Source organism: Onychostruthus taczanowskii, unplaced genomic scaffold, assembly GCF_017590055.1.
Source record: "Onychostruthus taczanowskii isolate IOZ18803 unplaced genomic scaffold, ASM1759005v1 scaffold1, whole genome shotgun sequence".
Taxonomy (NCBI): domain Eukaryota; kingdom Metazoa; phylum Chordata; class Aves; order Passeriformes; family Passeridae; genus Onychostruthus; species Onychostruthus taczanowskii.
The window spans coordinates 14,791,161-14,818,131 of NW_024496525.1; the positions used below are offsets into that span (position 1 = coordinate 14,791,161).

At 35.5% G+C, this 26,971-nt stretch overlaps 1 protein-coding gene across 6 annotated transcripts in view; it reads left to right on the forward strand.

Annotated features, from left to right (window-relative positions):
• The window catches only part of AKAP6 (A-kinase anchoring protein 6), a 210,651-nt gene that overhangs the window by 139,251 nt on the left and 44,429 nt on the right, over nt 1-26,971 (forward strand). For all 6 annotated transcript variants that reach the window (XM_041421063.1, XM_041421416.1, XM_041421326.1 and 3 more), the window contains one exon: nt 23,903-24,049. In XM_041421063.1, the coding sequence (XP_041276997.1) occupies nt 23,903-24,049 (147 nt within the window). The remainder of the gene's footprint in view (nt 1-23,902; nt 24,050-26,971) is intronic.

A 26,971-nucleotide genomic window follows, 5' to 3' on the forward strand; every position in this document is an offset into this window, starting at 1 on the left:
CAATAATGGTGTAGAGGAGTCAGTAGGAAATGACTACATTAATTTCAGAGTGAAAAGATAATTAACACTTAAGGACTAGTGCTATAACCTATGGAGCTATTATTCAAATTAAAACTAATTTATTGCAAACTTGTGAAAAAAAAAAAACCACAAAAAACTGTTTTTTAATGCAACTGTTAAAATAATCTTGCAAGAGCCCCTGAGTTTAAAAAGAGGCACAAACTATATTTAACGTGGTAATATAAATACATAAAGACTTCAACATTTGAAACTGGAGGCTAAAGTATGTAAAGTGCTTACTTAGATGATATGAATAGGATACTGGCAAACAAAAGCAGCAGTGTGCTCCTAGAATGCTGTGCTTCAAGGAGTTTCCTTGGCAACAGAAATGCAGTTCCAAAAGTAGACAGAACTTTCCTCAGAAAACATACTATTAATAACAACCTTCCGGAACAACTTGGAACAATTTGACTACTTGGCAATAAAATGCCAAGTGTTCTGCAAATTAATCTAACACATAAGAGTTATATGTTTCTCTTGCCCATAATTCTCCTGAACTGAGGGCCTGAGTTCTCTGCTGTTAGAGGATACAAATGTGCAAAGCGGTTCCAAATGCTGCGCAAACAGAGAGACGGCTCAAATAGCAGCAGCCTATAAAGATCAATTAATGTTCTTCGTATCATTTTAACTTGTAAACCAGATTAGTTTAATTGGATTACTTTGTTCCATTTAAAGCAAATTCTGCGTACCTACTGAAGCTGCATTGTGGTTCAGTCTTTATTTCAAGTAGATTTTCCATATAAAGAAAACTTATTAAAAGATTAACAGCCTGCAGAGTGATATATTTGGACAATATGCTTAGGGGATTGGTTATAAACTATAAAATGTGAAGATATTTGCTCCTATGCTGCATATTCTGCACAGTCCAGGATGCTTTCTGTCTGACTAGTAACCCATCAGTGCCTGCATGCAATTACTAAAACAGTCAGTTTTAGTCAGAAGAAAATGATGGTTGTCAGTTTAGAGGAAGCTCTCAGCACACTTCAGGATTGAGCCCCTTGTAGGGAGTAACTAAAAATCTGCTATGCATGCAGTATTCTTAGGCATGTCATCATTTCTGCATGAGCCAAAAGAATAAACTAATTTCAGTTTTGCCTTGCCAATAGGAATCATTAGAATTCCACTAAAGGCCATAAGTTTACTGAGCAGGAAAGGTAGGCTATGCTAGTGCCTTGACTTTTCCTGAATTCGAGCTCTAAAGGTTAAAAGTAATCAATATCTCATTGTGCAGCCTGATAATAAGTAATAACCATGATGTTAAAATCTAAATGACTGCAGATAGCACTTAGGTGTGTTGACCCATTTGGAAGGGCTTTTTAATTGCAATCAGAATAGTCATTATAGTTTGCTAATCAACTTTTAGGCTACCTTGCAAAAATCACCAGCTTTATGAAAAATTACTTTAATCCTATTAGCAAATTATGTCCCAAATTGAAAGCTTTTATTTTATCTGACAAAGTATATGTTAAAAAAAAAGGAAATACTATCTGCTAAATAATGTCCATGGAGATACTCACTAAAAATAGCATGTCTATTACTTAGATAATAGCATGTCTGTACTTTTGTCTACATACATGGTTTGATACCTGCCTCAGTGGAAGTTAATCTTTGCTTCTTACACTGTAGTATGTTTTTAACTGTCATGTATTTTAAAATGACTTTGCACAAAACTGACTTCAATTACTACTTTTCACAAAGTTCAGTTATTTTCATGTACTAGGCTGTTTTTTTTTTTCCCCCAGCAGATCAAGAACATCTAGGACTTTCTCCACTAGCTAGGAAAATCATGTTTTGTATGAGAGATCTCAAAAATGCATGATATATCAAATAGCAGTAAAAGTCTGACTGCTATTATAAAGTTAACTAAATGAGTTCAGGACCTGACACAGCAGTTTCCCACTCTTTTATTACAAGGGGTGATGAAATTGGTTACATTTTTCTACACAAGTATTTTCACTTCAGTTGCACTGGGGAACAGAGTAAAAATTCCTTTGTGACCCATCCTATAACAACTAGTTCATTCTTCAGTGGTTCATATGTTCATGTAATAGGATTAAATTCCTTGTTAACTCTGGCAAATTTTGTATTTTTCAAAGCAGAAAATATAAATATTGTTGGGAAAATTCTTACTTAAAGCAGAGAAATGTTAAGTTTTAATGTCTTATATAATTAGAATAGGAAAATACTGATTGCCACATCTACAAAATTAAAACATCTAGAAATTGAACACAAAAAGAATATGAAATATATTTTTACATTTTTCTTGGTTGCTTTCACAATATATTTCAAATGTAAGTATGCATCTTTGAAGACAGTGTTGTAATTTCTATGGAGCAGACTCCCTATATTTCTGCAAGAAGCGGCTTCTTGCATTTCCCCAGAATAAGTGGGTTTCTCCCACTACTTACCAGCATGATGTTGACGATGAACTTCACATTGTAGAAATGCAGTATTTACTGAGCTTGTAGCAAAAACCAGCACAGCTTTTTGGAGATTAAAGCAGTGTGTCTAGAATGAAAGAGGCATTTGGCTTCAAACAAAAGTAAATGTGTACCACATAGCTGTCATCACCATTCCTTACTACAGCTGCAAAACATGGACAATTTACAGTCATCACGTCAAACATCTTAGTCAACTCCACATGCTCTGTGTTTGTGGCCTTGCTGCTATAAAATAGCAAGATAAGGTCCTAAGCAATGAGACTTTAAAGCTGCCTTCCACTGGTCTCTCCAGTTAATGTATTGAAATAAGATAAAATGAGGAATGTTAATAACATGGTGACAACGTAATTTTTGAAGCTCTCTGTGGACATGATACTGATTTTTTTTTAAGTAGCTTGGTGTATCTGTCTGTTTTAAAGCAGTGAAGATAAAAATATCATGATCAAAAATTATAGGTGGCAAGAGTATTATTAATCTATTCCTCAAGTTAGTTGCCAATTTTTAATGCACTTCCCTAGCTTTCCACATCATAATTCAGGAGAAAATGCAAATTTTTTTTAAACTCATAGGAACTACATGGTTTATCCATGATGTTTTGCTTCATAAATATAATACAGGAACTACTATTTTCTTTCCAAATTACTCCTCATCAGTATACCTCAAAAATAATCAATACTGTAATATTTCTTTCATAAAAATAAACAAAAAACAAATGACCACAGAATAGCTTTTTGGCAGGTTTTCTATATGAAACCTAAATTCACTGAATCTCCATAAACTTTCAGTGGCAATATATACAATGAATTTATATCTAAATGATAAAAAATAAGTTGCAGTGAAGTGTACCAGTTTATAATCTCCTGAATTTTTATTTGTATATGTATTGTATTTTTATTTTTATAAATATATATGATAGACTGTATTTATGTATTGAAAATATGTAAAATATCAATATAAATTATTTATGTGTATATATTTGAAACCTTTTTGCATGCTTAAGGTTGGGTGATATTTTTACTTTGTGGTATACACTTTTAATACATTTTACTAAAATTAGCTACAACATTTTGTCCAAATTTCTCCTTCTAACAAGTTAAAATAAGCAATCACTGTAGTTTAATTCATAATTTCTGCAGTTGTGGCTGCATTGGGCCCAGTGGAGACTTAGAGCAGGCTGCAGCCAACTCCTGTGGCCAGTGTGAAATACTTGTGGTTCTTAACTTCTTGTGGGTGCTGTTGTATTGCAGAAATCATGATTGCTATAGCATCCCAGTGACCATGAAACTGTAAATATTAAAGTTGGCTCTATGAAGAGATGCTTTTGGGGGAAAAGAGTTGAGGAGCCCATCACATCCTGTTGTTCTGGAATGACAGGTGCTATTACAGATGTGAAGGACATGTGCCAGCTGTGTCACAAGCTGCAGGGAAAGCTGTGCAGAGGTTGTCATTTGCCCAGTAATGCACTGGGACAAGGAATCGTATGTGAAGACTAGTTTAACTGCCATGGGAGCAAAGTAGACCAGCCCATCATGAGGAGTTTTCTCTAAGGGGTAATTCAGAGCAGAAGCTTGTTAAGTACTCTGAAATATTTTCAGAAAAACACTTTTCTCTCTTACCTCTTTCTCCACTGATTGGATACAGAGGCTATGAAGATCAGACTCTCTACCACTCGCTCATTCTGATATCACAAAAAGAGGGTATTTTTTGTACCCCTGTATAATGTTTATACAGTGCTCCAGTTTGAAGGTCATTTGTGATACTTCCAGATTTTGACAGACATTGTACTGGAGTTTGATTTTCTCTGCTTTTACCTATGACTTTTTCTCAAAAATAGGCTACTATAGATATATAATTTTTTCTGGTGGTAAGTTTTTAAAGCTGAACATGTATTGAGACTAACATGCTTATTTTTTGATGGCCTTCATCCAGACACGTTCTACTGTGTCTACTATGTAGGTGGAAGAACAATAATTCCTAAGAACTCTAAGCTTGTTATCATGTGTTGAAAGATCAGTTAAACACATCAGAGGTAGAAGTGGACAGTCATGTGATCCCATTTTGTTACTTAATATCATTGCTATTATTTTGGTTCTTCAGCAAGACTATATGATTTTTAGCCTCTGTGAAGAACTGGTCAGAGGGATACAAATAATGAAAAGTAAATTAAAAGCTATAAAAAGTTTACTTAACCAAAACCAGAAACAAAAAAAGAGGATATGGTAAGGTGCCAGGAAATAGAGCAACCATGTGTAACTGTAGACATGAAACATTTCTTAATTGTATCTCTTTGCCAGGATCACTTGTGAAATACACAGTTCCTATTCAGAGGGAAGACATTGAGGTAAAACCAATCTAATATATGTCTCCAAACAGTGGGAGAACTATCCGGAGGAGTGCCAGAACAGAAAGAGCAGAACACACACATAGATGTAAGTTGAAAGAACCCATGAAGCAGGGCAGCTGCAGACTGGCTGAAAATGTTGGCATTTCAGTGCAACATATGTAGTGTTACAGGCAACAGAAAAAGTAGAAATAGAAATGTTCTTGACAAAAAAGAGGCAGACAGCCAGATTGAATATCACGGTTACCTTTGAAATTAAAATACAGTGTTTGAAACCATTGACAATTTAAGGTTTTAATGAAGTAGATATTTGTAATGTGGCTTAAGCAAATCTAAAGATTCTCAGTGTTCTAGTGATGCAGAAGGCTGCCAGGCATTCAATTGCTATATTTGCAACTATGCTATTAGATCAATGACTAATTTGATACCAGCTGGATTATAGAGTCAGCTGCAGAGCAACACTGATAAGGAGCAAAATTAGACTGGAAAGATGCAACCAAGCACTGCAGATGGGCAATGAAATCATGATGAAACCAGTGAATAAGTACAGTCAATCAACAAACAGCCGCTGAAATAAGAGATGCCATCTCTTAAAGTTTACTACAGTTGTTTTAGAAGAATTCTACTCACCCAAGCTCTGGTTTCAATTGAGAGACAATAATCAGAGCAGTACCTGAAAGAAACAGGAAAGTCACTGTGATCGCTCCCTGGCAATCTAGCTGAATATAACGTATCTGAAGAAGATGAGCACTTCCATGTAAAATTGAAAATCCCCCAAAATCACCCTAGAGAGAAGCAAAAGGGAATTCCATTAGTCTAGTAAAACTGCTGGAAAATGCAATGTGGCAAAGCAAAGACCCTGACCCCACAAAATATAATGGATAAAACATTTACTGTTGGTCAGAAAATCCTGATGTAAACTGATTCCAAAATATTTGCACAAAATGCCAAAAACATGGGATATTTTACAGGTTTTTTTTCCAGGACAACAGTGCTCACGGTGGTGTCAAAAACATGTTTTGGAACAGTGATCTGAAAGAACAGCAGAGCCGTTCTTCTGTTGTGTATTTTGTCAGGTATCTGTAGGCTTTTGTGCTCATCATTCTGAGCTTCTAGGGGTATTCCAGTGTAACATGGACCTGACACTGTTCCTGTAGTGAATAGCTGATGCCAGTCTAAGCGTAGGAAACAGAAATGTCAAAGAGGAGGCAATCCATAAACAACCCTTAAATGGAAACCTGGACAGGAATGTTTATCTAAATGCAGAAAACATGAAAGAATGTGATCATTTGTAGCGACCATATGTTCATTTTTGAAGGACTTTGCTGCTGGCCAGGAGAAACTCGGAGTACCTCAGGAAAACAGGCAGAACAGTTGGCAGACAATTCTGTCTTTAACAGACACGAACAAACACTTTTACAAATTTTTTGCACACTTGGCAAAAGCCTATGGATTTTTGCTATGGTCAATACAAAGTGCTGAATTAAAAAAGGTTAATGACCAAGAGAAAATAAAAAAGAGGAGGGGAGAGGAGAAGAGGGGTGGGCAATGCAGCAAGATACCAGTCATGTAATGGTACAATTATTTGAAGGAACTGGGCATTAGGAGAATCTCCTGATGCTACAGAACTCCTGTAGGAGTTCCTTTTTAATTTTTCCTGGCACATAGCAGAAATAGTGAATGAGTGTGGGATAAGTTGCAATTACAGTGGATTCTTTCCATTTGAGACCCTCAGAGAGCTCTCGTTTCTAAAATCAGTGAAACTGGAAATTTTTGTCTCGCCTGGTAGCAACAGCACAACTTTTCCCTTCTCACGCACATTGCACTTGCCTTCCAGAAGTAATTCCCCATGAGTTACCTGGTGGGCAATAGCTCACTTTTAAGACACCACCAGCTGCCTTCAGCTGCAGACAGACCCACATCCTCCCTGGTTTTTTCCTCAATGCCAGTGCTGAATTTATCGCTACAAATCAATGATCAATACTCAGTCCTCTATAAAGTTAGATTAACATATTCAGGAATTTAGATAGATAGATGCAAAGAGAGGAGAATATAGCTATTTAAAGAAGCATGTTTTCATTTAGCTCAGTTGTGCATATATATATATATATATATATGTATGTATTTTGTTTAACAGCACAAATGCTAAATAAGTAATAAGTGAGCTTTGCTCTTCTCGGCACATTTCAAAGTTACTCAGAGTATTAAATATTGAGCAATAAAATGTGCATTTCATGGAAACATTTCTGTTTGGTTCATATTAATTAAATTCAACTCTTCCTGTTTGAAGGCAGATTAAAAGAGATGTTGACTATTGCTGTCCAACTGCAACAAGCACCAGCAAGCTTTGCCTGTTTTGGGGGGTGTATGGGTGGAGTTTTTTGCATCTCTTCTAAAAGCCATGCATTCCATGAGCTGTATCTTGACTGAAGAACAGGGTATTCTCTCTGTGAACTAACCATTTTCATAGACAATGCTTTTTACTGCCATGGTAGGAAATCTTGCCTTTAGTGCTGAGGTATACTCTAGCTAAAATAGGTAGCTAAAATATTCTGATTTGCCCCTGTATGTTTAAATAGTGAGGAAAAATATTTCCTGTATTTTACCCAAGTGAATTCATGCCAGAAAATTAATCTTCTACCATTTTCCTGTTTCCTTCCCTTCAAGTCAGTTACTAGAAATATACTACTATAATAACTTGCACACCATTCAAAAACTGTTATGTTTATTGGTGCCTGTATATGTCATGAACAACTCTCCACTTTTCAAACAGGGAGACCCAGAGTGATGGGAGATCTGATGCTTCAGGCTTTTGGTTTCATTAAAATCAGCATAGACCATTTTGATCATACATATGATATTTTTGTGAATTTGTTATAGAGGTGCTGTGAGTAAAGGTTTTTCTATTGATACTTATGGTTTTATAATGCTAAAAATAGCACAGAACACACACCTTCTCCAGTCACATGCATTCTTCATTGCTCTCTTGTGCTCTCTAAATTCTTCCCTTCAGGAGCATATGGTCCATTTTCCAGGTTCTTCAGAAGCTGCTGCATCTTTGAATTCTTTTTGTAGCTATGTCTTTTAGCTTGCTGACTTAACCTGCCAGAATTTGCTATCCTGGTGCTGCAGGTTTTAACACCAGCAGATTCTGATTGAGTAAATCTCAAAACCAGACACTTTCCCATGTTTTGATCTCTAGTTGTCAGGTCATCTAGAAATTGAGGATCTTTCTGAAATTCTGAAAATAACTCATTTGTTCAGGCATTTCTGCAACTTGTCAATCCTTATATTTCACATGCCCTGCTTTTGTGAGTCTGAGTGTACAGTGTGGTCAGTACATTGACTGTTGTCCTTGCTTTGTATGGCTATATTTGGATCCAGACCCATGGGCACAGTAGCCTTAGTTCCTACATCCTTCTAAGGAGTGATGCCAGCCAACATATCTTTGTTTAGCCTGTGTTCTCAGGGAAGCTACTCACAAACAGTTTAGGATTTTCATATCCAGACTCTCCTCTAGTCATTCCTGAGGAGCTGACTGGTATAGCGTGACAGATGACCTGCCAGGGAGCCTTACTTTATAAAGTGGTTTGTAAAAGCCTAAGAACATAGCTACTGTGTGTTTTTAACACAAAAGAACATTATTTCATCAATCAGTATCCAGACTGAAGTGGTGACCACTTTTGGAAAACCCAAAATAAGAAGAAGAATCACTCCCTTTTATATATACATTTACATTGGTTCCAATAGTCTTTAGTTGATGGGGTTTATGCACTTCGTTTATGTTTATCTCTTCTTTGTATGATATTCTAATTATTAGATTAAACTTGCTAATTGGCTGATTTGGCCAGCAGGTGGCTTACTGCACTGTGCTGTCGGCATGTGCACTCACGTCCTGAGAAGGGTCTGCTGTAATGTTTATTAGGATTTCTGATGTTCAGTGGTGTTATTCCGCGAGAGCAAGTGTGACATTTGTAGTCTGAACGTGGTCTTTTTTTGTGGTACCAATCAAGTGTAAATGTATTCATACTAGTGGGACTTTTTCAGGCCTATGAAATGTTGGAAAATGAAAAACAAATATAATGTCTCTAAAGACTTTTGCATGGTTTAAATATTTGAACTTTTTTCTTATGAGCTTAAGAGTTTTACCAAAGGACAGTTAATTCCTGCTTCTTCAATTTTTTTTGCACTTTATTAAGGAAGCGTAGAATAAAATCAATACAATGGCAATTCTTCAAACATCAGTACCAAATGCCAATCACCAATGAGCTGTAAAAATTAACTCTAATAGGGTTAATGTAGTGCTAGTGTAGTAATTTAATGTACAAAAGCTCTATGGCCTGTTCTAAAATATGTATTCATTACTTCTGTTTCTTTGGACTTCAGTTCTATAGCAACATATTATACCTCTAGCAAAATAGCAAACAAAATAGCCTAGAATAGTTGACTTAGACATAGATTTGAAAAAAGGTAATGTAGTAGTGTTAAGAATGTGGAGTATTAAACAAGGTGTACTTATTATTTTTAGAATTGTTTGTAATTGTAAAATGGTTGTTAAGATAGGAAATACAGCCACTTAAACCTAGAAGTGAGATCACTTTATTCATGTCACTTAAATGCAGATATCATTGACTAAGGTTCTGTCACCATAAAAATCAGTCACATATTTTGCTAATATTCTCAATAGAACATATTCCTTAAAATTTTTGAAAAACACAGAAGGGCAATGGAATTTTGTTCTTTATCATCCTTTCTGATTTGTTTTCTTACATTTTTGCATCTTTGTTTGGGACTACTAAATTCCCTACACATATTCCCATAACAAACATCTATTAAACAGACAGCAGTTAAAGTTGAAGACATCAATACACATTACTGTAAGCATATATCTTTTTTTTAATGGCCACAGATCTTTTCAATTTATATTTGAACAGGCAGGCAGCTATCATGGCATACATGGTTACCAGAACAGGCTTTCCACAAAACAGGACCAGAATCTCTTGAGAGAATGCCAGAAAGACAAAAGTTCATGTCTTCCCTAGTGTTCACTATAGCTGAAGTACGTTCAAAATATCCTAAATTTGCTTTGTATTATATTACTTCTGTACTGGTTTTGTGTCCTGGTATTTCCTGCTGCTGCAGTCCTTTGAAGCATTTTTTTCCCTTCTCAGATATATGCATATCTTTTCCCATTTTCAAGACATGTCCTGTTTCATCTTAAGTAGAATTCAGACATGAAAATATCAATAACTTACGAGTCTCTATGTCCACTGACATTGCAAGTGTTACATAGATTTGGATATCGATACTATAGCTACCAGTTTATCAGTTTGTTTAGAGCACAGAGATTAGCATTTCAGTGAGACAACGTGTCATCATGAAGTTTTGATGGTTTTTTGCTGAAATCAGTTTCTACAGTTTTTGTTGCTGTTGTATCTTTAGAGATCTATTTTTTTTTTAAATTGCCTTAAGACAGATTCTATTACTATGCAGGCATTATGCTGTTCATTACAAAATGCTAAACACAAAGGGGCAGATTCCCTGGTCTGTCAAGATCACTTCACATTCAACTTGACAATTTCCAGAGTGAATCTAGAGCAGTTGATAGTGCACAGTAGAAAATACTCATGTTGTGGCTGAAAACTCTCATTGATTATTAGGATTTCTGATGTTCAGTGGTGTTATTCCATGAGAGCACATATAGCATTTGTACTCTGAACGTGGTCTTTTTTGTCATCAATTTCACCTGCTGCTATGTTCTTTTTCTCCTGCTCCCTATTTGTCTTTCCAGCACAAATAGCATCAATCTTTAAGTGAACCAGAAGAATCCAACAAGCATAAGCCAAAATGGAATTACAGGCAATGCTGTCCATAAGCACAAATTAAATCCAAGTCCATAGTTTTTCATTTATATCCAAGCCAACTTATCAAAAAATTGCTTCCTAAGAAAAACCAAACCACCTTAAGTATCTCCAAAATGCATGTATTTGAGTTTACTAGCCTCTGCAAAAATAGTTCATCTTCTCTATGTTATGGTTCTATAAATTGTAATCCCAGAAACACCAGACAGAGATAACTCAAGATCAATGCAAGTAATCTGTTTTCATGTTTGATTCTTGTAGTAACTTCATGCTTTCACAGACATTCAAGCTATTGGCAACTGTATAAGAAGATAAAACATCTGGAAGTTAAAAGTAAGCAAATTACTATTAAGCAAATTACTATTATGCCTAGGAATGAGGCATAAATTTTCTAACAGTGAAATAAGCTAGTTGTTTATCATTTTACCAAGGAATTCTGTGAATTTACTATTATTTGTCTTTTTAAGTCAGGGAGATGCAATAACAAAAGATTTTCTCCAAGCCAGAAATCTGAGAGCTTAATATAGGTAGAGATGGTAAGATTAGGGTGCATTTTATACAACTGGGGAGGTTAGATTATAACAATATTTGAACATCAGATCTGTGAATCAACCCAAGTTTTGCCAGAGAATATTTTGGCAGAATGCCATTAGAGATGAGAAGAAACTTTCAGCTTTCATCATGCCAACAAATAGCAGAGTTCACATATAGCAGCACCATAAATCCTTGAGAACAGACACCTGAAATGAGGGAAATAGAAAGAAACAGAGGGAAAGCTTCTTTTGTTTCTGTCTCGATAGTTGCTCGTCACAAAATGAGTTCAGTGTCACTGCATTCTCATACTCTTTTAAAGGTAACTATTAGTGTTAGTTCCTAAATATCATTGCAAATGTAAGAATGTGTGGAGCTATTTTCTGCAGTGGCTAAAATATGCTGTCAGTGCTATAACTATTTCTTTTTTTTTAGTCTCGTGTAAAACGGAGTGTTAAGTAGTTCTGAGCTCAGAAAACATATTCTCTTGGACATAATAGTGGAGTGACTATTGGAAGACTTGTGTTCTCACATGAGATAACTTCTCTCTCTGGGGCTATGCGTGGTGTCCATCTGTACGTCAGTTTCCCATGTTAAATCAAAGGCTAGTATTTCTCTATCTCACATGACTGGTGCAAGTTTGCAATTCACTGAAACATAGCAAGCTTGAGCCTGTAAAAGGCTGCAAAGGTATACCCTTGCTGGTGGCTCTTTGAAAGAGGCAAAGTGTCTCTCCTAGGCACAGCAGCTGCTGGAGATACAGAGAGATGCTTTCAGCATGTCCTGCATTGTTTTGTTTCCAACATTCTTAGACAGACCTGAAGTCCATAGTCACATCTCATTCGATCACATCGCAGTATAACAGGGCATATTTCTGCTTGTGGTGGTGTAAAAGCACATTTCACATGCTCCTTGGAAGATACAGGGGTCTTAGAGAGCAGGCCAAATGCCTCATGCAGGTAGCCAGAGGCAGAATTTTTTTGTCTTTTTCCCTTTTCCCATTATATGTGTGATAGTTCATCTCATATTTATTGCTTCAGTTCTGTCTTAAATTATTTAAAATATTAAAATATTATTACATTCAGAAACTCCATTTTTACAAATGACCTCATAGTCTAATTTTCTAAGACTCTGGAGGTTAAAAAAATCATACAATTTATCATTTATATTGGCTTTTAGAAACAATGGTCACTGTGATATAGTCCTTTAAATATTATTCAGCAAATGTAGTGTTGTTGTTATTGTTCTAAAATTGAAATATATCTTGGAAAAAGTTCTGTCACCTTCAGGATTGTCTGGTTTTTGCTGAAGAAACATAGCATTGTCCTGTTTTGATCACCAATGAGGAAGATGGAAAGCATCTGTGTTAAATACTCACAGGTCTGTCACGGTGTTATCAGCCTCAGGTATTCTGAAGAAGTCTAGTCCTTCGTTCTTGCTGTTCAGTCATCTTTATATGCTTAGTTTGTTTCAGGGACTACTGAACTTCCTATTGATAAGGCCAAAAATGATCACTGCAATAGCATTTGCTATCAAAGCTGTTAATAACATAAAAAATGAAATATTGTATTTTAATTTAAAATACTCCAGTGACATTTGTGAGGTGTACAACTTCTTGCCAACCATTCAAATTTAAAACATTATCTGTTTGAGGAAAACATATGTTAGAAATTTTTAATTCAGTGATAGGAAAGACACTAATGAAATATGCATGTATGAATTTTCTATTGCATAAGTTTCCTCTTTCTTGAAATATGATTAAAAGCCAAACATCTGGATTATGTTTAAAAAGCTTGAATTTCCAGTTTTCAGAGAGATTCAATCTATTTTGACACTGTACACTTAGCCTTAACATTTTCAGCATGCTGTTAACATTACTTGATATTGTAAAAAAAAAATAATTCAGGTTTAAACAAAGTTGGACTTCTCCTATTGCTAAAAATGTTTTCTGAAATAGCTTTTTCTGCAGCATTCACACAGCCATACTTTAGGCTGTGTCAGCAGTTCTGTTATATATTTGCTCTTGAGAGCAGTTTGTATTTGATCATAAAAATAACATTCCAAATTGAGAATATTTTTTCTTTTGTATAAAAGTGCTATGTTTTTTCGTAGAATAATATTAGAAGTTAAATACTGAGTTCTTAGCAACTTATAAAATTCTTCTAAAATGAGATTATTTTATTGTAAATACTGATACAATTGGGCAGGGGGGTGTAGGGTTCCAAATTTCTCCTTTTGTTTTAGTAACATTAATGTGTACTGGAAAAGAAAATCACTATTATTTGCTGTGTCTCTTGAAAAGTTCAGAGTATGGCTCTCTGCAGAAGATCATGAGCACTTAACTATAAGACTTACTTTTTAATGTGTTTTGCAATAGTTATGATATTGCTGTAATGGTATTGCTGTAACAGGAATTGCAGCATGTGCCAGTGTTTTAGATAGTGGAGATCTTTTAGCACTTCCCATGGACCTGGTGCATGTCCCAGCTTTGACATAAGTTAAAAATCAAATACCACACTGTAAAAACTGTAGCTTTCGCTGTATTTAATACAGTACAGGGTGTACATTTAAAATAAAAATTTTTCATTTTTCATTACAACTATTGGGCAAATTGAGAAATCTGCTTTCCAATCAGCACTTGGATGGGCAGTCAAACAGATGTAAGTTCTGTTGTGTAGGAAAAAGTTCAATTACTTTGAAAATCATGTTGTTACTCTAGATACTACAGGTAGTGGGAACTGAGATCCACCTGTTCTGAGGCTGGAGACTGAGCATGCTAGATGCAGAGTTTTTCTGACCTTGACTTGAGGTTGCTCACCAGCCTTCGAAGTCTGTAGGGCTGTTGTCACAGGCCACGGATTACTTTCTTTTCTTACAGTTGACAAGGTCTAGTTTTTTTCATTACTAAAGCCACTGTGCCTGAATCAGTGTGTGTACTGATCTTTGTGGAATTACCTGTGCCTTGGTGGAGACTGAGTTCTGTCTCTGTCGATCTGAGGAGTTTAAGTTTCCATTTGGATGTTTTTCCAGCAGGGATCCTCTTCTCCCGTGAAAAAATATAGCAAATAGGTAAGACGATGAGGATCCAGAGATATTCTACCCCAAACACATCCCAGTAGTGTTGCTGGAAGAGTGAATAATTTGTAGATTTTCAGTCAAGCTTCTCTCATGGAAGGATATTACTGATCACCATTAGCTATCTAGTGCGGTAACAATGGAATAAGGACTTCAGAAGAGCCAGTCTGTGAAAGATAAATGCACAAGAACATCCATTTCAAAACAGAATGATGCCTGTAACATACAGCCTGACAATAGTAGGTGCATTTGGAATTAAATCTTTGTGTAGAGGAGCTCCAATTTTATGTTTCATGCATACTGCAACAGCAGGCACAGCTTAGCAGAAGAGAGGATAACAGGTTATAAATGATTTTCTTTGAATATCTCAAAAAAAATCTCCATAATCTTACAATGTTGTATTTTAGTTTGTAAAAATGTAAATGTAAAAGTGCATCAGTATGAGATTTCAAGAATATCCGGCCAAGGATGGAGCTGCAACTACACCTTTTTTATTTCCAGGACAAACTTTTTCTCCAACTTCCATTTCATTTTCTGCTCAATAATGGACTAACTGCAGTAATACACCAGTATTTTGGAATCTCCCTTACTCTGTGGCGATTTTTTTCCCCTCAAAAAATGATACCTGAGCATTAACCAAACAGTATAGTAGCTATTAATTTCTAAATGGCACCATTAAAAAAAACTTAATATCAATTCTCCAGGCAACTACATACATGTAAATCAATGTCTAATATGTTAAGCATGTCTGTTGGTTGCATCGGTATTTGTCTGTACCAGAAATCCCACCTCTGGTGCAGGGTATGAAAACAAACTCAAAACCAGCAGCATTGTTGCAATCAGTGCAAGACCAGTCTCAGAAATTCCTTTACAAAGCAGCCAAAGATCCCAGTAAAACACATGGTTTACAAGATTAATAGGTTGTTAAACATTAAGTGTACCAACTCTGTGACCTTACCTGAAGTGCACTATTACCTGTGCAGTGGTGCCATGTTCTAACACATCTGCCAGGGTTTGCCTTTATTTGTAGGTGGGTGGCCAGCTTGGATCTAGCGTGCTCTTATGCACCTGGTGCTGGATTACCCTCACCATATGAATTGAAACTACTGTATTTTGGCTATGTGTTCTCAGAATTTAATTATGTTTAAAAACTGATTAATAGTATAGTAAATAACTGGTATTGCTACAAAATTGCATTCTGAAGGTAATGGGATTGAATTTCAACGCAAGTTGACACTCAATTACAATTTCCATATATCTAGTGAATAAGCCAGTTCTTGGCTGCTATATTAAGGTGGGTGTCTTCCTGCTTAACTGAACACTGTGCAAGACAGGCCAAATGCATAATAAAGCCAAATCAAGGCTTAACATACCCACTCAAATTTTTATTGTTTGTATAAAATAGTAAGCTTGCAGAACAAACTCAGGGATGTGGTTTTAAAAAAAAATAATCAATATTTGAGCAAAATTCTGCTATATTTAGAGTAACAAAGCTTAAAAAAAAACTAAAAAAACCCCAAAACAACCAAGCCTTTTAAACTTCTTACTGAATTACTGCCATCAGCCAGTAGATCCATGGGGCTTGTTCGGCTAAAAGCCACAACAGACTTTGTAATGCAATGATGTAATCTTGGCTTTGTGTCATTTATATTCAACCTAAAAAAACAATTTTCCTGAATAGACAAGCTGACAACAATATTGTTCGGTGTTGGTTTTTATTTGGATTGTTTCCAAATGATTCATATGCCTCCACAGCAACACCCCATGCCTGCTTGAGTTTTTACTCTGAATTCCGAAGTTTCCCCTTTTTCCTCGCATTTTATTTTGCTTTTAAAGTCCCAGTTATGTTTGTGAAACTAACCAGCTGGGCCACAAAATTAGGATGTATCTTGCAGAGTGCATTCATTTTACTTTTTGCATATTTTTCCCGAGGTCATGTCAAGGTTAGTTTGAATTCCATCCTACATTAAGACTTCTTTCACAGCTATTTAGCTCTGCAGCCTGCGCCCCGCTGGGGTCTGCCCCTTGGGCACGTCAAAGCTTCAGACCTGACAAATCACACACAGATGAAGCTGTACAGTTTTTTAAACAGTTTCATCACTAACGTGGGGTTTTTTTGGGGTTGGGTTTTTTTTTTCCTTTACACTACAATTCTCCCATCCCCCCCCCCCCCCCCGGGGTTTTTTTTTTGATTTTAAAATTCCCCCCCCCCAACTGGAGTTTATTCTCTGAATTGCAATATCCTGAAGACTGATTTCCATATGGAAAATTCCCTTGCTCAGGCGAGTTGTAAAATAGAAATGGCGTTGTATAGTATATGCCACTCACAGATCCCCAGAAACTGAAAGCACTGCAGATCCTCTTTAATAACAAACTATAGCTCCTTGTCTAATATCTCTAATAATATTGTTAATGCCTATTTGCACAGAAGAGCCTAAAACTATAAAGGCTGATAAATACTCAAAAATTGTCATCCATACTGTGAACCTGTTAGTTATCCAGGAGAGCTGTTAGTAGTTCACAGGAATAAACTTGTGTCATGCTTGGGATTACTCAGATGAGTAAATGTTCATCGGTGTCAAGAAATGACGTTGTGCTTCAGCAGCAATCCTTAGGGGACTTAGAAAATTTTAAGTGGGTGTATGTGTGTATATATATATAATTAGCTTCACAACTATCTGCAGGGCTTTCACCACCTACGTTCATGCACAGACAGACCCACACACTCCCCGTGTATATGTCGCTGCATAAAAATGGTTTGACATGTATAATGCAGTTTGCAGGTTAAAATAGAATTTCTAAAATTCTTAACTGTAGACTGCTATCTGTTTTTTAGTATTTTGTGAAACTAATGGTGCAACACCATTTCCTGTTTAATTGATGAAGTTAAAATGCCTGGCTGCTAATGAGTGTATTAGCAAACAATATACCCTTAACAAGCTTAAGCAGCTCAGGATTTTAAAAAGCAGCTTACTGTCCTCCTCATTTTTATAAGACAAAATGTACTGCCTTCCACAAATTGCTTGATCGACTGATGAAGTACCATAATTATAGTTGTATTGCAGTTTTGACAAAGCCACAATAACAGATTGTAGTTTAGTCCCCACTCTAGGCACACAACTCTTTGCATTACAAAACCCAGTTTTACTGGTCTAATTCTTTGAGAGAACAAAAGGCACCTGGAGATGTTAACTATATACTAAAAGAAAACTTGGAATCTGGGAAATAATAATATTGAAGCATGACTTTTCTTCTCGCAGTTAGTTCATTGGGAATGGTATCTAATGAAGACTTGTCTAAAGGCTTGCTTGTTTGGAACTAATTAAAGACAGATATCCTAAATAGAAAAAGGATCATGGGAATTACATTAGGTGTCTGGAGACTTGTTATTCTTTTGGTACTCTGAGTAGATTGTGGAAGTTGTTAGGGATTCAAGAAATAAGGCAAGCTAATAAAAAGTTCTATTTTTCTGGTTATTGGCCAACTATTGTATTTTTGTTTGCAATAAGATTTGTGCCAACAGGCTAGGGGCTTGAATAAAACATTTAAACATTTGTGCATTAACACATTATGGTGAAAAGAGAGTCTTGTGCTTTCACTCGGTGCATTTCAGCCTTCAATTAATGTGAAAGCACTACAATGCCTATGCAACTTCTCTTGCCTAGTGGTGCACCATTTATCATTGCAGTTTTACATTGACCTTGACACCCACTTCATTAGAATAAAGATTGTCTACCATTTAGGTTACATTGTTCCTCTGCACAGAGACCCCATGCAAATTTCTGTTCAGATAGAAGAGCTGTGAGCCTGTCAGAGGTCATCTGCATTAAATGATTGCAGCTATTTTCCAACTGCTTCTTTTCATTCTACTCAATTCAGGCTAGGAGGATCAATCAAGCCCTCTGCCTGAAACAGTGGGACTGCTGGGAATATAACTGTTTTTGGTAGTAGTGGATATGCCCTAAACAGTATTAAATATTTAATATAAATTCATTAAAGGGCACACAAAGTCTTCAAAAAGATATTACATATATAGTAAAATTTAAAGTGTTAGGATCACTTTTCTTAAAAAAATAAGGCAGAACAATGAATACCAACTGCATAATTTTTTAATGTAGGCAAAATTCAGTTCATGAAGTTGCTTAATATTTCTTTCAATGTGTTTATTTCTCAAGCTGCCGCAGAAGGAAATGCATAGCAGACATGTAATCTGCATTTGTTAGTTTCTGAAACGAAAAACCTCAGGTGTCTGTAGGGGTTTAAGACGAAAGTGCTAAGATTTGTTTTGTCTTATAGGCATGCACCCATATGCACATGCACTCTCACACAAATACATATTGTGCTGTTGTGCTTATTTGTAGGGGAAAAAGGCAAATGGAAATAAGTTAGCATTCTCCTTCTTGAGTTTTCCGAGTGATATAATTGGAATTAAATTATTAATGGGAGATACTTAAAAAAGATTGTTTTATGATCTTCTATTACAGAATTTGCAATTCATTTTAATATTTGTAGTTTGATTTATATCAAAGATAATGCAATCTATGTCCAATTAACAATACATAGCCAATGTAATATGATTTCCAGATCATGCAAATGGAATAAACTAGAAGAGGAAAAACTGATTCTTAACCTCAGATGTAATTTGCTCTGTGAGTTCTGGCAATTTTAAATGACATTGCACTTTTTAATTTTTCCAAAGGCTCAGCAGCAAATTTATCCCAATCAAGAAAGCCTATTATTAATTTACAAGGACAATTGTAGGAGTCTTTATAATTTCTCTGTGCAATTATTTGCCATAAATTGCTAATGCAGAAATACATGAAGTTTGCAAGAAACAGAAACTGCTTTTCATCTAGACAGATCACACTGCCCAGATCTTGAATTTTGTCCAAAGGTTCTAGTGCTATTGACAACATAAGAAATATAACTCAGCTTCTGGACAGTGTCTAAAATGTTTCACACTGACAGTACCAAAAAGGTAGAAGCATTAAGAGCTATTGTGAAGGGTAGGCTGGCCTCTAGCAGATTCCTTCACTTTGCTTGTATACAGCTGAGCTTTGGACCCTGGACTTTAGAATAAAAAGACTCTTTGTTCACCACTGAATGGCATTAGGCATGGGCTTCCTAAGGGGCCACCACGAAGCCTAGCATGAAGAGTGCAAACATTATCCAGAAAGCAAAGTGAGAATGTGTGTGAAGAGATGATGGACAAATATTGCTATGTATGCATATATATATATGTGTGTGTGTGTGTGTGTTTATGTCTATATATATGTGTATATATATATATATATGTATGTTATGTATTTGGTGAATTTGCTTGCAGAATATTATTTACTGAATTTTATGCATGCAGTATATTTTGCAAACGTGAGCCACTGCTGACTGTGCATGCACATGCAGACACCGAGGGTATATGTGTCTGCCACAGTCAAAACACCCCAAAAGGCAAATCTTTAAAGTTTAGAATTTCAGTGCAGGTAAAACTAAGGTTGTGGGTCACTCAGTTCCGATCTCAGTTGTATATCCTACAGTGCCATGTGACTGAAGATACTTTGTTAGCATGTGAATGACGGAATGCAGAACATCTACAAATAGCACACCCTTATTCCAGTAATGGAGAAAGTTCATTGGCTTAATTCTTCTGTACTTCGTAGCCATAGCTCCACTGTGTGTTCAGTATGTCTGGTCTCTTTTCACTATAACCAACAGAAGCACCATACAAAAGTCTTACAATGGATGTCTTAATCTCTCTGTGTGCTTTTAGAGCATTATTTTGAATTCCATCATGCAGGCTTTTTTTTTTCTTCTTCTTCTTTTCTCTTCTGAAGTTTTATTACAACAACAGAATTCCCAGGGAGCTTTAGGGGCAAGGTTCGCATAATATTGCCCTAAAGTTTTGCTCAAGGGGTGGAATCTGCTGATCTCCTGATCATCTTTTTGTGGTGTTTCTCTTTCTGAAAGATGCAGTGCGCAGTCTTACAGAGTTGTTAACTGTGTACAGATTTTTTTATTGTTTACCAGACAGTGCACATCTACGAACCTTTCATGATGATTTCTTTCTCTGACCTCTCAGTGACTAGGCATCTTGTTCCTTAACACCGAGGGAGGCTGAAAAATGCTTGAGTTGCTCAATGTGTGCCTTCTATACCAGTTTCAAAATGGCTTATTCTTCTGGTTTCCATGGTGACAATTAACACTGTTACAAGGCATTGTTCCAGTCTCCATTTGGACAGAATTTTCGGGTGTGATTTTTCACACAAAAAATGTTTTATATAATTTTTTAAAGAAAATTAAAAAAGAGAAAAAAAAGAAACAATTTAGCATAAAGTGTCGAAAAATGTGTCTCAATCAGCCTGCCTGTATTTCTTATAATGTTTTTATCAGGGGAAATAAGGTTTTAACTTGCTTTGTTTTGGAATTGAACTTCTTTTGGCTTAAATATTTTTGCCAAACTTCTTCATGGATAAATGGTACTGCATTTATTTTAACTCCTTTCTTTGTGCTTTGAGAAGTATTGATTGTATTGAGAGAGAAGGAATAAAAGGCCAAATTCTTTAACTTACATAACAATGTTTTGGATTTATTTAGTGTCCTCAGGAGCACAAAACCAAGCACGCATGCACACAGCTAATCATGCTATAAATATTCTACAGTTTTTACAGTACATTTTTGTTTGGGTTTATTTTTCCCAGTTTATATGACAGGTGTTGTGGGAAATTAAATATTACCCATTTATTTATTATTGTGGTTATTGCAAGAAAACTGTGACCTTAACTTGCTTAATCTCATTTTTGACTATTAAATAGTAATCTATATCATAACATCCACAGACTGTCACAATAGAGCAGTCTTTGCTCACTTAAAGCTGAGGAAAGAATGAATCTGAAGATTAAATTATCTTCTCACCACAGGATTAAGTAGTCCTACCAGACTAGGGTTGCACAGCACTGATAGAGCTGGTAGCTAATTTTTCCATGCAACTGCTCAGAGTGTAGGTGTTTAATGGAATAAAAAATAGCATTAGCAATAGCATCTCATGCTATCAGTTCTCAAACCATACCTCCTGTACATTAAGCTCTTCCCTTAACTTAAAATATGCACTGCATATTAAATATCCAGGAGTGAAACAATACTTACTCTCAGTCATTATACCAGTACATCTGATAATCAACTGAAATCTCTCATCTTTTACTGTTACTGTATAATGCATTTTCTATCAATCAGCAATTTTGTCATGCTTGTTTATACAGTAGGTTACACGGTGCCAGAGACAGCACGTACATAAAACCTGGCTTATTTAGTTTTTAATGTAATAACCTTTTATAACATCTGTCACACTGTTTGGATTATGCAGCACTGAATTATTTTATCTAGTCCAAAATTAAATGAAATGTCTTCTGTTTCTAAGTTAACAAGTGCATTGTAGTTATGAAACATGCAGTGTGTTTTATTTCGTCATCAGTCCTGCACTGCCCAGGAACATCCCCAGCCCAGGCAGCAGCCAGTGCCAGCCTGGAGCAGGTGATGAGCAGTAACTGGCTGTGCCTGCACCAGTGACACACAGCTAGAGGACTCCCTCAGTCTATTAATTCACTTGACAAAAGAAAGGGAGTCGCGCGTACTGGGTTTCAGTGCCTAGCAAATTGGACTCTGGATTCCCTTTGATATTACATGTACTTATGGAAATAATTATGCAAATCCTTTTCGGCTATATCATCTTTAAATAGAAATCAGATTACATAAAGAAGATTGTAATCTCCTCCAGCAGCCATTCTAGCCGAGAAGGCAATAAAACAGGACCAGGAATCATACTTGTTGAACACTTCAGTGGAATAAAATGGTGCTGCCTCTTGGGGTCCAGCCCTAATGCCCAGCCTGGTAGGTATTGCCTACAGTTGTACACATCTCAAACCTCAGCCTCAGCACAGCGAGTGTCAAAAGGCAAGTTGTTCATAAACAATTCCTTGGGTTTTACCATGCATATTCATGCAATTTTGGATACGCAGACACCTGATCAGTGTTCATTAATAATGAGAAATGGTTTAAATCACCTCATTTAAAACATTTGCTCTATGATCCACAAATGACTAATATTTGCTGAAGTTTACATAATACAAATGATGTGCATGTGTTGTGTAAATGAGAGATTAAAATATGAAACTAACAATATGCAAACATATGCATGGAAATGCTGAGAACCTGTTAGCTGAAACAGTGATTTCACACCTTTATTATTTTCTTTAAGCTGTCTGCAATTGTATTTTTGCTTTGTTTTCCTACAGAGCATGCTCTTGGATCTGGCAAAGGCACCCATGTTTTAAACATTCCTAATTTTGGTTTAATTTTTTATATTTAGCCCAGTTATTAACATTTTCAGTATGAGCTGCAATAGCAGTTTTCTTGACTGAATTTGAAGCAAAGAAAGCTTAATGTTTAGGAAGCAATTTTCTAATAGCTTTGCATAATTTATGTAAGTATTGTAAACACCTTTGCAAGTATATGTGGTGAAATCTCTTCTTTCAGTAAAAGGCACATTTTTGGCCATATCAGAAGTCTCATTTCACTGAGTCTTTTCACACTTAATTAGCTTAACTATATGGATGGTATGTATATGTGGATGCCTGGGTATTAAATTTTTTTTTAATTTACTGTACCACCTGTGAAAACATAATTAACCACTATAGTAACCATTATATGTAATAGTTAAGTCATGTTTTTGGAGAATGCAGTTTTAAGAAAAATATTTATTTTCTAGTTTGTCTTTATATTAGAGCACATTTTTATAGACTATGTAAATAATCTAGATCTAAATATTTAGAAAGTCCTGTGAAAGAATTTCTGAAAGAAGCTTCCAGTTTTATACCTGTTTCCTCGGTTCTTTTTTTTTTTTAAACAATAAATAACAGTGCACAAATAGAAGGTATTTTCAACTTGAAGAAACTATTGGACTGTATGAACATTGTGGCTGTTCTCATTTGTGGGCCAGTTCACTGTTCCTGTTGGTTGATGCAATAGAAATCAAGTAACTGGTATTGTGTTTTAGGGAAACTATTTCTAATTGTTTTTCAAAGGTCAAACTCACATTTTCAGGCCCATGTGTGACACAGAAGCCAAAATGGGAGAGAGAATAAATAAACTCTACAGGAAACATAAGTATGAAATTATTTCCTTGGGCTTTTTTGTTTCATTTTGGTTTGTTTTCCATGAAGAGCCTTAGTGTTACTTACTGAAGTAGCATATTTTAGAAATTAGATACCACTAACCTGAATGAGACAAAGGCAGATTGAGGTTCAGATGGGAGAGTGTTAGTGGATATTATTGTACAAGTGAATATTGTAAGAGAGTGAATATTACTATGTGTAATTGTGTAATCAATTGCTAACCTGCATAGATGTGCCACCCAGAACTCTATGTGCTTGGTACCCAAATCTCTTATGATATGTTATGAGAAGGTTGTGTGCTTAAAAAAAATAAAATGACAAAATGTCAGATGGAGCATGATCATAACTGGGCGCATACAATTAAAGTTTATTTTTTTATGGAGAAAACTCTCTACAGCAGCTAATACTATGCATTTCTTTTCATTTTAGAGATACAATGTAGAAATGTCAATCAGGCACCCAAAAAAGATGGAACTGCTTAGTAAGGTTGAAGCTCTGAAGAAAAGTGGTGTTTTACTACCGAACGATCTCCTTGAAAAAGTGGATTCAATTAATGAAAAATGGGAACTGCTTGGGGTATTTGCATTTTTATTACTGTTTGTGGGTTATGTGTACATTTTTGTGTGTTGAAGTACACTGTCTGTCTGATTTCTAATTTGGAGCACAAATATCTCTCTCTTTCAATCCACCACGTATATTTCAAACAAGCTACTCATTCTATTATAAAAACTCCATAGCCTTTTCCTCTTCTGTTGATTTTTTTTATTCCATGCTTGTCTCCTGTCTGACTTTAATAATTTTAGTTCTTTAATACATAAAAAATGTAAGTAAAATATGCCATGTATTATGGGTATGCACCAAGTCAACTATAATGCAGTATATCTGATATACACTGACTGTCATGCTTGAGTGAATGTTAATAGAATTTATTCTGAAGGTACATGTTAGAGACATCTACTGTTTAACTATTTACTATACCTTTAAGATGAAAAGTGGGGTTGTCACTGCATATTTCAGGTCACACTGATGGCTCAAAAACAAATACACAGATTCAGTACAAATCTGCATACCTGAAGCTGAGAATACAGCCAGGATATGTTTCATGCTGCTGTATTCATCTCACTTTTGACAAAAGCCAAAAAAGTTTCATGTAATTCATTTCACGCTATGATGGGCTGGGTCTCAGCCAAAGAGTGAGATACAAGAATCTGGCAAAAAAGCAATATAGGGATTCTGTTACCCAGAGACCGGTGATGGCACTGTGCAGGAGACACTATTGTCCTATTGTTGTAAAACAGCTGAGAGAGAGAGGTCAAACTATATATTTTTCCATCCATTTCTCTCCTTAATTGCCTTCACTTCAAATCAAGGGTAAGATAAATTTATAAATTACTTTAAATAATTAATTATAGATGTGTGATATTAGCAATACAGTTACATTGCATAATTTTGCATGCTATTATCCTGGTTTAAAAATATTTCTAATATATTATGAGTAAGATATACATGCAGCTTGCCAACAGCATTTTAAATACTGCCTTGTGTCACTTTAGGTGATGTGGTAATGCAATAGCCATTTCAGAGGGTGGGGCTTTTTTAGTTAAGCAGAGTTACTTCTAATCACTTGATTCTTTACATGTGCAAATTGTCAGAAAATGTTAAAATTTGCCTTATGACCAGTGAGCTTATTACTTTTAATTGTAATCTGCAACATTTGGAACTTCTTTGATCATTATATAAATTTACTGATTTAGAGAGGATTTACTAACCCAGTCTTTTGCATCTGATCATGACAACTTTTTATTTTTAAAATAATTTAAAATGTAAACCTTACATTTATGAATTTCACTGTATTTAATCAGCCTAATTCAGTGGCACTGATTAAAGCTGTTAGGATATAAAAGTATGAAATAAGATGATAATTCTTAAAATCTAGGCAAACTGTCTTAAAAAAGTTGGAAGCCCTTTGCTTCTCAGTAAGTTAAAATCAAAATATGCCTCCATATTAAGTTTTGCCATTAATTTCAGCATTTACAGAAAAATAAAATGTAACTATTACAGTGTTTCTGCTAAATTCAGTTTCATGAATAATAAGCAGAGTTTGATAGAGTTTTGTTTAATTTAATAAAAACCTATGCAGAAACTAACAGCACTAGACATACTGTTTTAATTGGCATGATTACATTTTAATTGGCATGAAAAAAATTAAAGACAAGGATTTTAACTTCTAACAATGGCAAAATAGAGGGATATGGTTTTTAATATTACTTTCATCTAAGGTGAACACTGTGGAATGGAAATACATTAGAATGAAATGTCAGTGGTGCGTACAGTTTAATCTGTGAAATTTTGTCCCCTGTGCTGAATATTACTCTGTCTCAATTGCATATTAAACAACCCTATCAAGGCAGGCATTGGCATCTGCTGTGCTGACACAAATTGTGAATTAAATGAAATTGATGTCCTCTGTCGTATATTTATGAAGACGGACCATTCTCTGAAGTATTCTGTTTATGAAGAATTTATGATTGCAAACTGTTCCAGAACAAAAAAGTGGCAATAAATTCTTTTTTGTGACCCTACCCTCCAAGGGCATTGATTTCACCTCCTGCTGCTACTTTTGTTGCAGCATAAAAACAATAGCTAGTGCTGGATTCCACTGAGGGTCTTCAAATTATCAATATTTGCACCATGAAAATAGAAGGGTGTTGCCAAGAAAGCATGTTTTCAGTTATGATCTCCTAAAGATGTGATTTACAGAATGCCACATAGCAGATTAATATCTGTTGCTCTAATTTTATTTGTGTTTTAAAGCTTATTTTTGGAAGCTAATTTCATTGTTATAAATTATATTCCAGTAACTTTTATGGCATGCACTTCCAGCAGACAGACATACTGGGTCACCTAAAACTGTATCTTCATGTTACAACAATTAACCACCACTAATTATCAGTTTAAAAGGTTATTGGATGTGAGTGTCAGTGTATATTCAATATTCTACAATCAGTAACACAGATCTAGTGCTTATAATAAGTGTCAGCCTGACAGCCTCTTATAGGTCAGATAAAATACTGCTTGGCATAGGAGAAGCAGGCAACAGCACATCTCTCTTCTGATGTTAAAGGATTGCCTTTCAAAATACTGAAAAGGAAGGTAACTTTCTATCCCTGGCCTCTTCAGAATATTCATTAAGCACCCAGCGTCCACTATCAAAATGTTATTCAGTGATTCTGTTATTAGAAATACTACTTTGAAAAGCTGGAGTAAATTACTTTTATTAGCGATAACAGACGAACGTTTGGTCTGGTCCATTATCTCAAAGTGGATACTTAACATGGAGAACAGAAATTCGAATTTGGTCGCCTAAAAAATTGGCCTTATGTTCAGGAACAGTGAAGATTTTTGGTGTCTGAATGAGTTCAACCACTTAAAAACAAACCAGCTTTTGTGACCTAACTGTTCCTCTATACAGCCTCAGGGCTACATGAATGAAAATTA